This window comes from Ranitomeya imitator, chromosome 4, assembly GCF_032444005.1.
Source record: "Ranitomeya imitator isolate aRanImi1 chromosome 4, aRanImi1.pri, whole genome shotgun sequence".
Classification (NCBI taxonomy): Eukaryota; Metazoa; Chordata; class Amphibia; order Anura; family Dendrobatidae; genus Ranitomeya; species Ranitomeya imitator.
Genome location: NC_091285.1, coordinates 454251166 through 454266645, shown reverse-complemented (window position 1 = coordinate 454266645; position 15480 = coordinate 454251166). Strand labels below are relative to the sequence as shown.

The following is a 15480-nucleotide window of genomic DNA, read 5'->3' as shown; positions in this document are numbered from 1 at the left end:
GTCCTCCGCCGATGCTCATCGGCGCACCGCTCCGACCTTTGCTCCTGGCGACTTGGTGTGGCTCTCCTCCCGTAACATCAGGCTGCGAGTTGAGTCCACTAAGTTTGCTCCTCGCTACTTGGGTCCCTTCAAGGTCCTCGAACAGGTTAATCCTGTGGTCTACCGTCTGGCCCTTCCTCCATGCCTTGGTATCACCGACACCTTTCATGTGTCCCTCCTTAAGCCCGTATACATGTCCCGGTTTTCTGAGTCATCTGCCGAGACATCGGGTTTGTCTACGGACGATTTCGAGGTGAACGCTATCTTGGGGTGCAAGGTGGTACGTGGCAAAAAATTTTTTGGGGTGGACTGGAAGGGTTACGGCCCTGAGGATAGGTCCTGGGAGCCTGCTGAGCACATTCGGGCTCCGCAGCTTATTGCTGCCTTCGAACGTAGCGAGGCCCAAGGAGGGGGGGTGATGTTAGGAGTCGAGTTTCCTCTGCTGCACAGGGGGAATCTTGATCCGTGTCTGCTGCGATCTCCCATTCTGCTTCAGCCGCAGTGGGCTCTGCTCAGCAGAGGCGTCGCTCCCAGCGTCTCACTGGGACTGATTCTGTGCAAAGGGTTACTGCTGCCTTTTCCGGCTCTCCTGTTGTACCCTGCACTGATCTGCGGCGAGCGGGCTTCCCTGGGACTAAGTCCTTATTTGCACACACTGAGCATGCCCAGGGCAAGATCTCCCATTGGAGATCGAGGGTCACATGCTCAGGTACTGCAGCACATCCCATTGGTCCTTTTGGCAGGTCCTGAAAGGGCAAAACTTCTGTAGCTGTTTCCTGTGCTGCAACTATATAAACTGCGCATGACAGCACGGCCATGCGCTAGTATTGTCTTGATAATATGTGTGTGTGTTGTGAGTGAGAGTCGCTCTTTAAAGTACCCTCCCTATTGGATGACTGTTCGCGGAAGGTGTAGGTTTGCTATCTAGCGCCCGACTTATCCAACAGCACGTTACACACATAACAGTGTCTAGTTGCTGTGACCGCCTGTACGGCGCCGTGCGCTTCCTCTGCGCTTTCCTTACCCAAGCCTGGGTGGTTAGTGGCGTCCGTCAGTGCGGCACTGCATGCACTCTCGTGCCTTTATATTCTATTTTTATAGTTTCCTTACACACCCAGTTGCGGTATTGTGCTAGCAAGTGGTCTAATCGGACTTCAATCCTGTGTTGGGGTTGTGTTCGCTGACTTCTTGCTCGCGTTCTATGTGCGGTACCGCGGTCCTGTGACTCAACAGGATCGCTTCCTTCACGCAGGGTGAAGTTAACCCGTGCGTGTATACTTATAGTACCGCCATATAGTCCGTCTTACTAGCAGCAGGGTTTTTACCTGCACGGTGGACCTCGGACTGCGAACGCGCCTAGTTTCATATCTTCTATACTTGGTGCGTTCCGCCAGTCCTTAACATGGGAAGAGCTTTTTTGACATGTTGGGGGTGACAACTGTCATACATTAAGAGACTATTTCTATCGGTGGGTTTGACATATAGATCAGTCTCAATATTTCTATCATCATTAATAATAACTATGGTATCCAAAAAGTTCATAGAAGTGAGGACATAGGATATTGAAAATGTCAAACCTGGTAAACTGGAGTTGAGATCTTTGTGGAAGGCAAGAAGGGTCTCAATGTCGCCGGTCCAAATGAGAAAAACGTCATTTATATAACGCCGCCAGTATATTACATGTGATATAAAACTGGGGTGTGGATAAACATAAGATATCTCAAATTGGTCCATAAAGATGTTGGCATATGGGTGTGCCATATTGGACCTCATAGCAGTGCCCTTCTTCTGTATGAAGAACTGATCTTCAAAAATAAAAAAAATTTGGGTCAATATTAGTGTGATTAGGTCTCTACAAAAGTCATGTTGGTCACCAGAAAAATTTGTATGACGAGAAAGAAAACATATTGCAGCTTCCACTCCATCTTGATGTCTGATACTGGTATAGAGACTGTTTACATCCATGGTCACTAGTTTGCAGTCAATTGGTAATCTGCCTATATTGCGAAGAGACTTCAAAAAATCCGTTGTGTCTTTAAGAAAATACTTAATACCAGGTACAAGGGGAGATAAGATTTTTTCAAGTGTGATAGCTAGTGGAGATAATAAAGAGTCTGTGGAAGCAACTATAGGGCATCCAGGGGGTCTTGAAGGATGTTTATGAATCTTAGGAAGAGTATAAAAAACCGGTATGACCCGATGTTGATTTACCAAAAATTCTCCCAACTTGTCATCAATCGTGCCCAATGTGGTGTAACGTGATATAAGATGCTTTATTTCCCTAGCTATTTCAAACGTTGGATTGCGATTGATAGGTTGATACATGTCTAAATCATTAAGTTGTGTCCATATCTCATTCATATAGTAATTCCGATCCAGTACTACTATGGAGCCCCCCTTGTCTGCTGTTATTATAATTAACTCTTTATTGTTCTTTAAGGACAACAAAGGTTCTTGAATCCATAGAACAAGGTCACATTCATATCAAACATAATCTTACTAAGGAAGAACGTAAAGCTTTGTTGTCCTTAAAGAACAATAAGGAGTTAATTATAAAACCAGCAGACAAGGGGGCTCCATAGTAGTACTGGATCGGAATTACTATATGAATGAGATATGGACACAACTTAATGATTTAGACACGTATCAACCTACCGTATTTTTCTGACTATAAGACGCACTTTTTCCCCAAAAAAATTGTGAGGAAAATGGGGGGTGCATCTTATAGTTGGAATGCAGGCTTACCGGCATTGTGGCGGCGACAGAGGTGCCGGGATGATGTGGCGTGGTGAGTGGTATGGCTTGAGCAGGGTCTCTTCCACATTTGAGATGACGCCGCGGCCCGTTATTGAAGGAGAGCAGCAGAGCTGGGTGAGTTACGGCTTTCCTGGTGGCAGCGGTCATCTTCCTGAGGCCGCGCGTGCGCAGATTGAGTATTCTGCTTCCTGGGGCTTCAGGAAAATGACTGCGTGAGGCCGCGCGTGCGCAGATTGAGATCGTGGTGGCCATTTTCCTGAAGCCGAGTTCGCAGATTGAGATCTCGGCTTCAGGAAAATGGCCGCCGCGATCTCCATCTGCACACTCGTGGCCTCCCGCGGCCATTTTCGTGAAGTCCTAGGAAGCAGAGTACTGAATCTGCGCACGCGCGGCCTCAGGAAGATGGCCGCTGCCACCGGGAAAACCGTGACTCACCCACCTCTGCTGCTCTCCTTCAATACCGGGCCGCGGCATCACCTCAAATGTGGAAGGGACCCTGGCCGCCGCCACCTGAGGAAGTGACCGCACATCTGCTGCCGCCACAGCACTGCCGCAACCTCCCCATGGACACCAGGCCATGGCATCACCCACCTAAGCAGTATGGGACCCTGCTCAGGTGCACGCCGTTCCGCCCACCGCAGCTCAGCATCACCTCACCTCTGCCACCACCATGCCTCCTGTGACCCTGCTCTGCCACTGCCTGCCCTCAGGTAAGAGATCTTGAATTCGGACAATAAGACGGACCCCCATCTTATAAAAAATCTTTTTTTCTGCAATTTTCACCCCAAATTTGGGTATGATCTTTTAGTCCGAAAAATACGGTACCTGTTTTCTCAGATTGCCGCTAGTTCATTACAGGCTGGACCACGGTGAGTCATTGGACGTGGTATATCTCGATTTTTCCAAAGCGTTTGATACCGTGCCGCACAAGAGGTTGGTACACAAAATGAGAATGCTTGGTCTGGGGGAAAATGTGTGTAAATGGGTTAGTAACTGGCTTAGTGATAGAAAGCAGAGGATGGTTATAAATGGAATAGTCTCTAACTGGGTCGCTGTGACCAGTGGGGTACCGCAGGGGTCGGTATTGGGACCTGTTCTCTTCAACATATTCATTAATGATCTGGTAGAAGGTTTACACAGTAAAATTTCAATATTTGCAGATGATACAAAACTATGTAAACGAGTTAATACAAGTGAAGATAGTATTCTGCTACAGATGGATCTGGATAAGTTGGAAACTTGGGCTGAAAGGTGGCAGATGAGGTTTAACAATGATAAATGTAAGGTTATACAAATAGGAAGAAGGAATCAATATCACCATTACACACTGAACGGGAAACCACTGGGTAAATCTGACAGGGAGAAGGACTTGGGGATCCTAGTTAATGATAAACTTACCTGGAGCAGCCAGTGCCAGGCAGCAGCTGCCAAGGCAAACAGGATCATGGGGTGCATTAAAAGAGGTCTGGATACACATGATGAGAGCATTATACTGCCTCTGTACAAATCCCTAGTTAGACCGCACATGGAGTACTGTGTCCAGTTTTGGGCACCGGTGCTCAGGAAGGATATAATGGAACTAGAGACAGTACAAAGGAGGGCAACAAAATTAATAAAGGGGATGGGAGAACTACAATACCCAGATAGCTTAGCGAAATTAGGATTATTTAGTCTAGAAAAAAGATGACTGAGGGGCGATCTAATAACCATGTATAAGTATATAAGGGGACAATACAAATATCTTGCTGAGGATCTGTTTATACCAAGGAAGGTGACGGGCACAAGGGGGCATTCTTTGCGTCTGGAGGAGAGAAGGTTTTTCCACCAACATAGAAGAGGATTCTTTACTGTTAGGGCAGTGAGAATCTGGAATTGCTTGCCTTAGGAGGTGGTGATGGCGAACTCAGTCGAGGGGTTCAAGCGAGGCCTGGATGTCTTCCTGGAGCAGAACAATATTGTAACATACAATTATTAGGTTCTGTAGAAGGACGTAGATCTGGGGATTTATTATGATGGAATATAGGCTGAACTGGATGGACAAATGTCTTTTTTCGGCCTTACTAACTATGTTACTATGTTACTATGTTAATGTTCGGTGTTTTGATGCTTCTCTAATTCATGACACACGAGTATCTTCCTGCTTGTTTAATTAATATTTGTTATTATACATACGGTTGGTTGCATCTCAATTGTTTGATACATCATACACGATGAAATATGCCACATTGATAATATTCCCTTTGTTGTATGATGTATTTTTGTATTTTTCTATGCCTATTTTTTTCTATGGTTATTCTCTTTGTTAATTTTGTCTAAGCTTTATTTATTTATGTACATTACAGAAAGACAGAAGTCTCTTGAAAAAGGCTAATACGCCGAAACGTTGAGAAAACTTAATACATATTCTGTTAAAGAATCTGCAGAATTTTTCTATGTGGAATCCCACCGTTATGTTTTTCATGGAATAAAACAGTAATCAACTACTATAACATTTTTAGTGTGCCGGAGTTCTTTATTCATATTATATTGAAGTCGCTGGTCAACTTTTAACCCTTACATCTTCCTATCTAAAAAAAAGCATTAAGCTACTTACTGGTAGCGGCATTTTTCGGAGGCCCATGACAGCACTACGAGAGAAGGGATCCGCCCTTCAGGAACAGGAAACCTACAGATACAAAAGGGCGGCACCTCTCCCCATGCATCAGTTGTATTTCAGAGCCTGAGAGGACTACCGCGGTTAGTGGCACACAAATATACATTATATACAGTTTATATACAAAACAATCTATCATATCGAACTAGATACCACACGTGAGATCTATCTATCTCATTATATACATTATAGGAAGTGCAACCCCCACGTGAATAGGGAGGGAACTAAGGGTGCTGTCATGGGCCTCCGAAAAATGCCGCTACCAGTAAGTAGCTTAATGCTTTATTCGGACTCCCATGACAGCACTACGAGAGAATTACAGAGATGTAAAACTACCTTAGGGAGGGACTATAGCCTGTAGCACCCTTAACCCGAAGGTGAGATCAGAAGAGAACCCCAAGTCCAACCTATAGTGCTTAAAAAAGGTGGAAGGGGATGACCACGTAGCTGCCTTACATATCTGGTCGATCGAAACTCCAGATCTTTCCGCCCAAGATGTAGCCATGGCCCGGGTGGAATGTGCCCTCAGATTCTGCGGAGCTGGACCTCCACCTGCAGTATAAGCCAGAGAGATAGCCTCCCTAATCCACTTCGCTAGCGTGTACTTTGACACTCTAAGTCCTTTCCTGGGACCTTGAAAGGATAGAAACAACGCATCCTCTCTCTTCCAAGCATCAGTGACTGAGATATATTCTAATAGACATCTCCTAACATCTAATGTATGGAGTAGCTCCTCTTTAGGATTAGAGGGATTAGGGAGAAATGACGGTAAAACTATCTCCTGAGATCTGTGGAAATCTGAGGCCACCTTTGGTAAATAAGCTGGATCTGGTCTGAGGACTACTCTGTCCTGTAGAAACTCTGTATAAGGGGAAAGCCTAGAAAGAGCCTGTATGTCTCCTACCCTACGAGCAGATGTAATTGCCACCAAAAATGCTGTTTTGAGGGATAGTAATTTAAGTGAGGCTGAATGTAAGGGCTCAAATGGTTCTTTAATCAAGGCTGAAAGGACTAGGTTGAGATCCCAAGGCATTGACCTATTTCTGTGTATAGGTCTGGATCTACTAGATGCTTTGATAAACCTTGATACCCAATAGTTACCAGCAATGTTACAAGAAAATAGGGCCCCTAGGGCTGAGACTTGTACTTTTAGTCTACTTGTGGATAGATTTAGCTCTAGCCCCCTCTGCAGGAATTCTAGAATCTGGTTGATTGGTATACCCTCTTCAATATTAAAATTTGAAGAGGCCAGAAACTTCCTCCAAGTTCTAGAGTAGATCTTAGTTGTTATGTTTTTCCTACTCTTCATAAGGGTATTAATTAGATTTGGAGAAAAACCTCTGTTTTTTAACAGTGACCTCTCAAAAACCATGCCGTCAAATGGAGACCCTTCACTTGTGGATGGTTGATCGGACCTTGATGAAGTAAGTCCGGAATGTCCGGAAGTACCCAGGGGTCTTTCACAGACATGGTCCTGAGCCAGGAAAACCAAGCCCTTCTGGGCCAGAACGGAGCGATCAGTATGATTCTCGCTTGATCCTCCCTTATCTTTCTGACCACCAGAGGCAATAGGTTTAGCGGGGGGAACGCATATGCCAACCGGAAATCCCATCTGATCAGGAAGGCATCCACTGCCAGCGGATATTCCCTGGGATTTAAGGAACAGAATTTTTTCGTCTTTCTGTTGTCCTTGGTGGCAAATAAGTCCACCTCTGGATGACCCCACATGCGGACAATCTGGTTGAAGATTTTTGTGTTCAGAGACCATTCTCCTTGTTTTAAGGTGCTTCGACTTAGAAAGTCTGCTCTTATATTCTCTTTCCCTCTTATATGTACTGCGGATAAAGATAGAAAATGGTTTTCTGCTGTCTGGAGCAGGCGATCCGCTACTTCCATCAGGGACTCGGAGCGTGTTCTGTTGTGGATTCTGTTTTTGGGCTCCCTCTGGTGGTTACAGATGATACTGGGTGACTTGTGTTCTCTGCGGTCTCTGGTGTCCACCTGTTCTATCAGGATATGGGAGTTTCCTATTTAACCTGGCTTTCTTGTCATTTCCTCGCCGGCTATCAATGTAATCAGTGTGTCTTGTTACCTCTGCTTCCCGCTTCTGTATTCTTCAGGACAAGCTAAGTTTTTGATTTTCCTGTTCCACGTTTTGCTTAATTTTTGTCTTAGTCCAGCTTGCAGATATGTGATTCCTTTTTGCTGGTTGCTCTAGTGGGCTGATATTACTCCTCATGTTCCATGAGTTGGAACATGAGTTCAAGTAATTTCAGGATGGTTTTTTGTAGGGTTTTTCGCTGACCGCGCAGTTCACTTTTGTATCCTCTGCTATCTAGTTTTAGCGGGCCTCATTTTGCTGAATCTGTTTTCATAACTACGTATGTGCTTTCCTCTCATTTCACCGTCATTACATGTGGGGGGCTGCTATTTCTGTGGGCTGTTTCTCTGGAGGCAAGAGAGGTCTGTGTTTCTTCTAATAGGGAAAGTTAGTTCTTCGGCTGGCGCGAGACGTCTAGGAATCATCTTAGGCACGTTCCCCGGCTACAGCTAGTTGTGTGTTGAGGTTCAGGATCGCGGTCAGCTCAGTTTCCATCACCCTAGAGCTTGTTTTGTTTTTTTGTGCTTGTCCTTTTGTGATCCCCTGCCATTGGGATCATGACAGTATAGCCGGCCAAAAAGTGGTTATCGTATTGGCTGAAGTAGGAGGAAAAGTAGTCTGAGGAAGTTTTTTTTTTTTTTTTTTTTCCCCTCAGAGTTTGCTGCATAGCCTTAATTGCAGCCTGGCTGCGTCTTACCTCCTCTTAATCCTTGAATGGCTCTGACCTCAGCTGTTTATCATGGACGTCCAGAGTTTGGCTTCCAGCCTGAATAATCTTGCTGCTAAGGTTCAAAATATACAAGATTTTGTTGTACATGCTCCTATGTCTGAACCTAGAATTCCTATCCCAGAGTTTTTTTCTGGAGATAGATCTAGTTTTCTGAATTTTAGGAACAATTGCAAGTTGTTTCTTTCTTTGAAATCTCGCTCTTCTGGAGACCCTGCTCAGCAAGTCAAGATTGTTATATCTTTCCTGCGGGGTGACCCTCAGAATTGGGCATTTGCATTGGCACCAGGGGATCCTGCGTTGCTCAATGTGGATGCGTTTTTTCTGGCATTGGGTTTGCTCTATGAGGAACCTAACCTAATCTAGATATTCAGGCTGAAAAAGCTTTATTGGCTCTCTCTCAGGGGCAAGATGAAGCAGAAATATATTGTCAGAAATTTCGGAAATGGTCGGTGCTTACTCAGTGGAATGAGTGCGCCCTGGCTGCAAGATTCAGAGATGGCCTTTCTGAGGCCATTAAAGATGTCATGGTGGGGTTCCCTGCGCCTACAGGTCTGAATGAGTCTATGACTATGGCTATTCAGATTGATCGGCGTTTACGGGAGCGCAAACCTGTGCACCATTTGGCGGTGTCTTCTGAACAGGCACCTGAGACAATTCAATGTGATAGAATTCAGTCCAGAAGTGAACGGCAAAACTATAGGCGGAAAAATGAGTTGTGTTTTTATTGTGGTGATTCAGCTCATGTTATATCAGCATGCTCTAAACGCACAAAAAAGGTTGATAAGTCTGTTGCCATTAGTACTTTACAGTCTAAGTTCATTCTGTCTGTGACTCTGATTTGTTCATTATCAGCCATTTCCGTCGATGCCTATGTGGATTCAGGCGCTGCCCTGAGTCTTATGGATTGGTCATTTGCCAACCGCTGTGGGTTTAGTCTGGAGCCTCTGGAAGTCCCTATTCCTTTGAAAGGAATTGACTCTACACCTTTGGCTATGAATAAACCTCAGTACTGGACACAAGTGACCATGCGTATGACTCCCGTTCATCAGGAGGTGATTCGCTTCCTGGTACTGTATAATTTACATGATGTCTTAGTGCTTGGTCTGCCATGGTTACAAACTCATAACCCAGTCTTGGACTGGAAAACGATGTCTGTGTTAAGCTGGGGATGTCAGGGGGTTCATGATGATGCACCTCCGATTTCTATCGCTTCATCTACTCCTTCTGAGGTTCCGGTATTTTTGTCTGATTATCGGGATGTTTTTGAGGAGCCTAAGCTCAATTCGCTTCCTCCTCACAGGGATTGCGATTGTGCTATAGATTTGATTCCTGGCAGTAAATTTCCTAAAGGTCGTTTGTTCAATCTGTCAGTGCCAGAGCATACTGCTATGCGGGATTATGTTAAGGAGTCCTTGGAAAAGGGACATATCCGTCCATCTTCGTCCCCTTTGGGAGCAGGTTTTTTTTTTGTGGCCAAAAAAGATGGTTCCTTGAGGCCTTGTATAGATTACCGTCTTTTGAATAAGATTACAGTTAAATATCAGTATCCTTTGCCATTGTTGACTGATTTGTTCGCTCGCATTAAGGGGGCTAAATGGTTCACTAAGATTGATCTTCGGGGTGCGTATAATCTTGTGCGGATAAAGCAGGGTGATGAGTGGAAAACCGCATTTAATACGCCTGAGGGCCATTTTGAGTATTTGGTGATGCCTTTTGGACTTTCTAATGCTCCTTCTGTCTTCCAGTCCTTTATGCACGATATTTTCCGTGAATATCTGGATAAATTTATGATTGTGTATTTGGATGATGTTTTGTTTTTTTCGGATGACTGGGAGTCCCATGTTCAGCAGGTCAGGAAGGTGTTTCAGGTCCTGTGGGCCAATTCTTTGTTTGTAAAAGGTTCAAAGTGTCTCTTTGGAGTCCAGAAGATTTCTTTTTTGGGGTTTATTTTTTCCCCTTCTACTATTGAGATGGATCCCGTCAAGGTTCAGGCTATTTGTGACTGGACGCAGCCTACATCTCTTAAGGGTCTACAGAAGTTCTTGGGCTTTGCTAATTTTTATCGTCGTTTCATAACTAATTTTTCTAGTGAAGGGTGCTGATGTTGCTGATTGGTCTCCTGCGGCTGTGGAGGCCTTTCAGGAACTTAAGCGCCGGTTTTCTTCTGCTCCTGTGTTGCGTCAGCCGGATGTTTCGCTTCCTTTTCAGGTTGAGGTTGATGCTTCCGAGATTGGAGCGGGGGCGGTTTTGTCACAGAGAAGCTCCGATTGCTCAGTGATGAAGCCATGTGCGTTCTTTTCTAGAAAGTTTTCGCCCACTGAGCGGAATTATGATGTTGGTAATCGGGAGCTTTTGGCCATGAAGTGGGTATTTGAGGAGTGGCGTCATTGGCTTGAGGGTGCTAGACATCGTGTGGTGGTCTTGACTGATCACAAAAATCTGATTTACCTTGAGTCTGCCAAGCGTCTGAATCCTAGACAGGCTCGTTGGTCACTGTTTTTCTCCCGTTTTGATTTTGTGGTTTCATACCTGCCAGGTTCAAAGAATGTGAAGGCGGATGCTCTTTCTAGGAGTTTTGTGCCTGACTCCCCTGGAAATTCTGAGCCCACTGGTATCCTTAGGGATGGGGTGATTTTGTCGGCTGTCTCCCCAGACTTGCGACGTGCTTTGCAGGAGTTTCAGGCGGATAAACCTGATCGTTGTCCGCCTGAAAGACTGTTTGTTCCGGATAATTGGACCAGTAGAGTCATCTCCGAGGTCCATTCTTCTGCGTTGGCAGGTCATCCTGGAATATTTGGTACTAGAGACTTGGTGGCCAGGTCTTTTTGGTGGCCTTCCTTGTCGAGGGATGTGCGTTCTTTTGTGCAGTCTTGTGAAGTTTGCGCTCGGGCTAAGCCTTGCTGTTCTCGGGCCAGTGGATTGTTGTCACCTTTGCCTATCCCGAAGAGGCCTTGGACGCACATTTCCATGGACTTTATTTCGGATCTCCCTGTCTCTCAAAAAATGTCCGTCATCTGGGTTGTGTGTGACCGCTTTTCTAAGATGGTTCATCTGGTACCCTTGCCTAAGTTACCTTCCTCCTCTGAGTTGGTCCCTCTGTTTTTTCAGAACGTGGTTCGTTTGCATGGGATTCCGGAGAACATCGTTTCTGACAGGGGATCCCAGTTTGTGTCTAGATTTTGGCGGACGTTCTGTGCTAAGATGGGCATTGATTTGTCCTTTTCGTCTGCATTCCATCCTCAGACGAATGGCCAGATGGAACGAACTAATCAGACCTTGGAAACTTATTTAAGTTGTTTTGTTTCTGCTGATCAAGATGACTGGGTTACCTTTTTGCCGCTTGCCGAATTTGCCCTTAATAATCGGGCTAGTTCTGCTACCTTGGTTTCTCCTTTCTTTTGTAATTCGGGGTTTCATCCTCGTTTTTCCTCTGGTCAGGTGGAGCCTTCTGATTGTCCTGGAGTGGACATGGTGGTGGATAGGTTGCATCAGATTTGGAGTCATGTGGTGGACAATTTGAAGTTGTCCCAGGAGAGGGCTCAGCAGTTTGCTAATCGCCATCGCCGCGTGGGTCCTCGACTTCGTGTTGGGGACTTGGTGTGGTTGTCTTCTCGTTTTGTTCCTATGAAGGTCTCTTCTCCTAAGTTCAAGCCTCGGTTCATCGGTCCCTATAGGATCTTGGAAATTCTTAACCCTGTGTCGTTTCGTTTGGATCTTCCGGCATCGTTTGCTATTCATAATGTGTTCCATCGGTCGTTGTTGCGGAAGTATGAGGTACCTGTTGTTCCCTCGCTTGAGCTTCCTGCTCCGGTGCTGGTGGAGGGAGAATTGGAGTATGTTGTGGAGAAGATCTTGGATTCTCGTGTTTCCAGACGGAAACTCCAATATTTGGTCAAGTGGAAGGGTTATGGTCAGGAGGATAATTCTTGGGTGGTTGCCTCTGATGTTCATGCTGCTGATTTGGTCCGTGCATTTCATAGGGCTCATCCTGGTCGCCCTGGTGGTTCTCGTGAGGGTTCGGTGACCCCTCCTCAAGGGGGGTTACTGTTGTGGATTCTGTTTTTGGGCTCCCTCTGGTGGTTACAGATGGTACTGGGTGACTTGTGTTCTCTGCGGTCTCTGGTGTCCACCTGTTCTATCAGGATATGGGAGTTTCCTATTTAACCTGGCTTTCTTGTCATTTCCTCGCCGGCTATCAATGTAATCAGTGTGTCTTGTTACCTCTGCTTCCCGCTTCTGTATTCTTCAGGACAAGCTAAGTTTTTGATTTTCCTGTTCCACGTTTTGCTTAATTTTTGTCTTAGTCCAGCTTGCAGATATGTGATTCCTTTTTGCTGGTTGCTCTAGTGGGCTGATATTACTCCTCATGTTCCATGAGTTGGAACATGAGTTCAAGTAATTTCAGGATGGTTTTTTGTAGGGTTTTTCGCTGACCGCGCAGTTCACTTTTGTATCCTCTGCTATCTAGTTTTAGCGGGCCTCATTTTGCTGAATCTGTTTTCATAACTACGTATGTGCTTTCCTCTCATTTCACCGTCATTACATGTGGGGGGCTGCTATTTCTGTGGGGTGTTTCTCTGGAGGCAAGAGAGGTCTGTGTTTCTTCTAATAGGGAAAGTTAGTTCTTCGGCTGGCGCGAGACGTCTAGGAATCATCGTAGGCACGTTCCCCGGCTACAGCTAGTTGTGTGTTGAGGTTCAGGATCGCGGTCAGCTCAGTTTCCATCACCCTAGAGCTTGTTTTGTTTTTTGTGCTTGTCCTTTTGTGATCCCCTGCCATTGGGATCATGACAGTGTTCCACCTTGGTGATTCACGTAGGCCACTGCCACCTGGTTGTCGGAGAGGATTTTGACATGGTGACCCTGTAGATATACGAGGAGTTCCTTAATTGAGAATTCAACTGATGCATGGGGAGAGGTGCCGCCCTTTTGTATCTGTAGGTTTCCTGTTCCTGAAGGGCGGATCCCCTCTCTCGTAGTACTGTCATGGGAGTCCGAATAAATACATGTTTCAAAAATTGTGCTGATGTAAAGTAGAAACATGGAAAATGTTTATTAACTATTTTGTGAGACATAAGTCTCTGATTTAAGGGCCTAAAAGTTAAAAGGTTTAAAATTGCTAAATTTTTGCCAAAACTTTGTTTTTCTCACAAATAAACACATCATATCGAAGAAATTTTACCACTATCATGAACTACAATATGTCAGAAAAAGGCAGTCTCAGAATCAGTGGGATCTGTTGAAGCATTCCATTATTGAAGCATTATTACCTCAAAAAGTGAAGCTGGTCAAAATTCTAAAATTTATCCTGGTCATGAAGGTGAAAATAGGCTTGGGAGCTGAAGGGGTTAAATAAATTTATATTTTGTGCAGTAAGGAAGGTCAGCTTTTTAGTCCCAGTGATGTTAATTGATGTACTGTGCCTTCACAGAGAAAACATACTTAGAAGAGACAGAATGCCGACCTTGCATCTCACTTGACTTGTCCAAGACAGGTCCCAAGCGGCTTCTCCCTGCTTGTTCTCCTTGACTGGCAGGTCAAAGAAATCAAGCAAGGAGATTCCAGGGGCCTGCCCCAAACAAGCTATCCAATAGTCCTTAGAAGTATTCCTCTGAAATGCAGCAGTATTTCAGAATCAAATATAAATAGGTCAATGACGCAGCTGAACTCTGATTCATGTGGTCCATGAATTGGGCAAATTAATCAGATGACAGGTTCCCCTTGAGACTCACATTTAGTAAACCAATTATTTTAATATTGCATTTTTTACTTATTCTTGCAGGTATTCAAGTTTAGAAGTACTGACCAGGTCCTCATTGTATCAACCTATATACTGTAGACAAACAATATTTTGGAAATTAGTATCAAGTATTTTTATTAACAATTTCAGAACATAATGATACTGTGAAATAGTTTGACTCTTTTAGCCCTTTTGGTCTTCCCCTCAGCTGAGCTCAATTTTCTTAACCCTGACTGTTCTTCAAGATGTTCTTTGCTCATAGCCAACAAGAGTCAGAGATCAAATAATTAACAATTTACTACTAGTACTTCTGAGATGAAGATACTTCTTAATTGTCTTTTTTATCTCTTTATTCCTTAAACTATAAACCATGGGATTTAACAACGGAGTCAAAATGGTATAGTTAATGGTTACCAGCTGGTCATAGTCAGGTGCATATACTCTCTGTGGTCTTACATACATGAATGCTACACTTCCAAAAAATATCAACACAACCGTGATGTGAGCTGCACATGTTGAGAAAGCCTTTCTGCGTCCTTCCGCACTGTTCATCATAATTATTGTAATCAGGATTTTAGTGTAGGTCAAAGCAATGAACGCAGAAGTCAAAATAATGATACAAGAATTGATGATAAAATCTGTAATAACATTAAGAAAAGTGTCTGCGCAAGCGAGGTGTAGAAGAGGAGACAGGTCACAGAAAAGATGGTGTATTTCATTCGATCCACAAAATGGTAAAAAATTTACCAAAATTAATTTTGTAACTGGACTCATAAAACCACAAAACCAACAAATGAATACAAGATGCTTGCAGCATCTAGAAGTCATGATAGTAGAGTATCTGAGAGGGTTACAAATAGCAATGTAGCGATCATAAGCCATAACAGTCAAAAGATAATTTTCAGTTATCCCCAGAGAATGAAAAAAATACATTTGTAATAGGCATCTACTGAAGTTAATATAGACGCGTCCCACCCAAAATATGACTAGGATTTGTGGAATTGTGACTGCAGTATAACATAAATCTAAAAAGGACAACATTGCCGCAAACATATACATGGGAGTATGCAGACGTGGCTCAACCCAGACAATAACAGCTATGGTTAAATTTCCAGTAATTATTAGAAAATAAAGAAAAAGTAAAATTACAAAGATAGGATATCGCAATGATTCCAAGTGTGAAAATCCCAAAATAACAAAAACGGTAACGGTTTGATTCATAGTAGCACTAGAAAGTGCTATTATTAGGAACATGCATCAGAATGACAAAAATGAGTAATGTTATTTTATATGACATCACAAACATTACAGAACTGACAACCTATTTACATAAACATTATAAATAATAGACAATCTGTTTGAATATATCTATTATTAACAAATTTCTTAATATTCCTGTGTAAAAAAAAAAACAAACCATTATGTAGCCTGAGGAAGTCGTAACGAAACGTGCGTTGGGGC

At 44.0% G+C, this 15480-nt stretch overlaps 1 protein-coding gene across 1 annotated transcript; it reads right to left on the bottom strand.

The window, feature by feature from the left end:
- Positions 1 to 14256: 14256 nt before the first annotated feature.
- LOC138674191 (olfactory receptor 6N1-like) lies at positions 14257 to 15240 on the bottom strand. The gene has a single exon (XM_069762101.1). It carries the CDS (start codon positions 15238 to 15240, stop codon positions 14299 to 14301), a length of 942 nt encoding a protein of 313 aa, XP_069618202.1. The 3' UTR covers positions 14257 to 14298.
- Between the last annotated feature and the right edge of the window lie 240 nt (positions 15241 to 15480).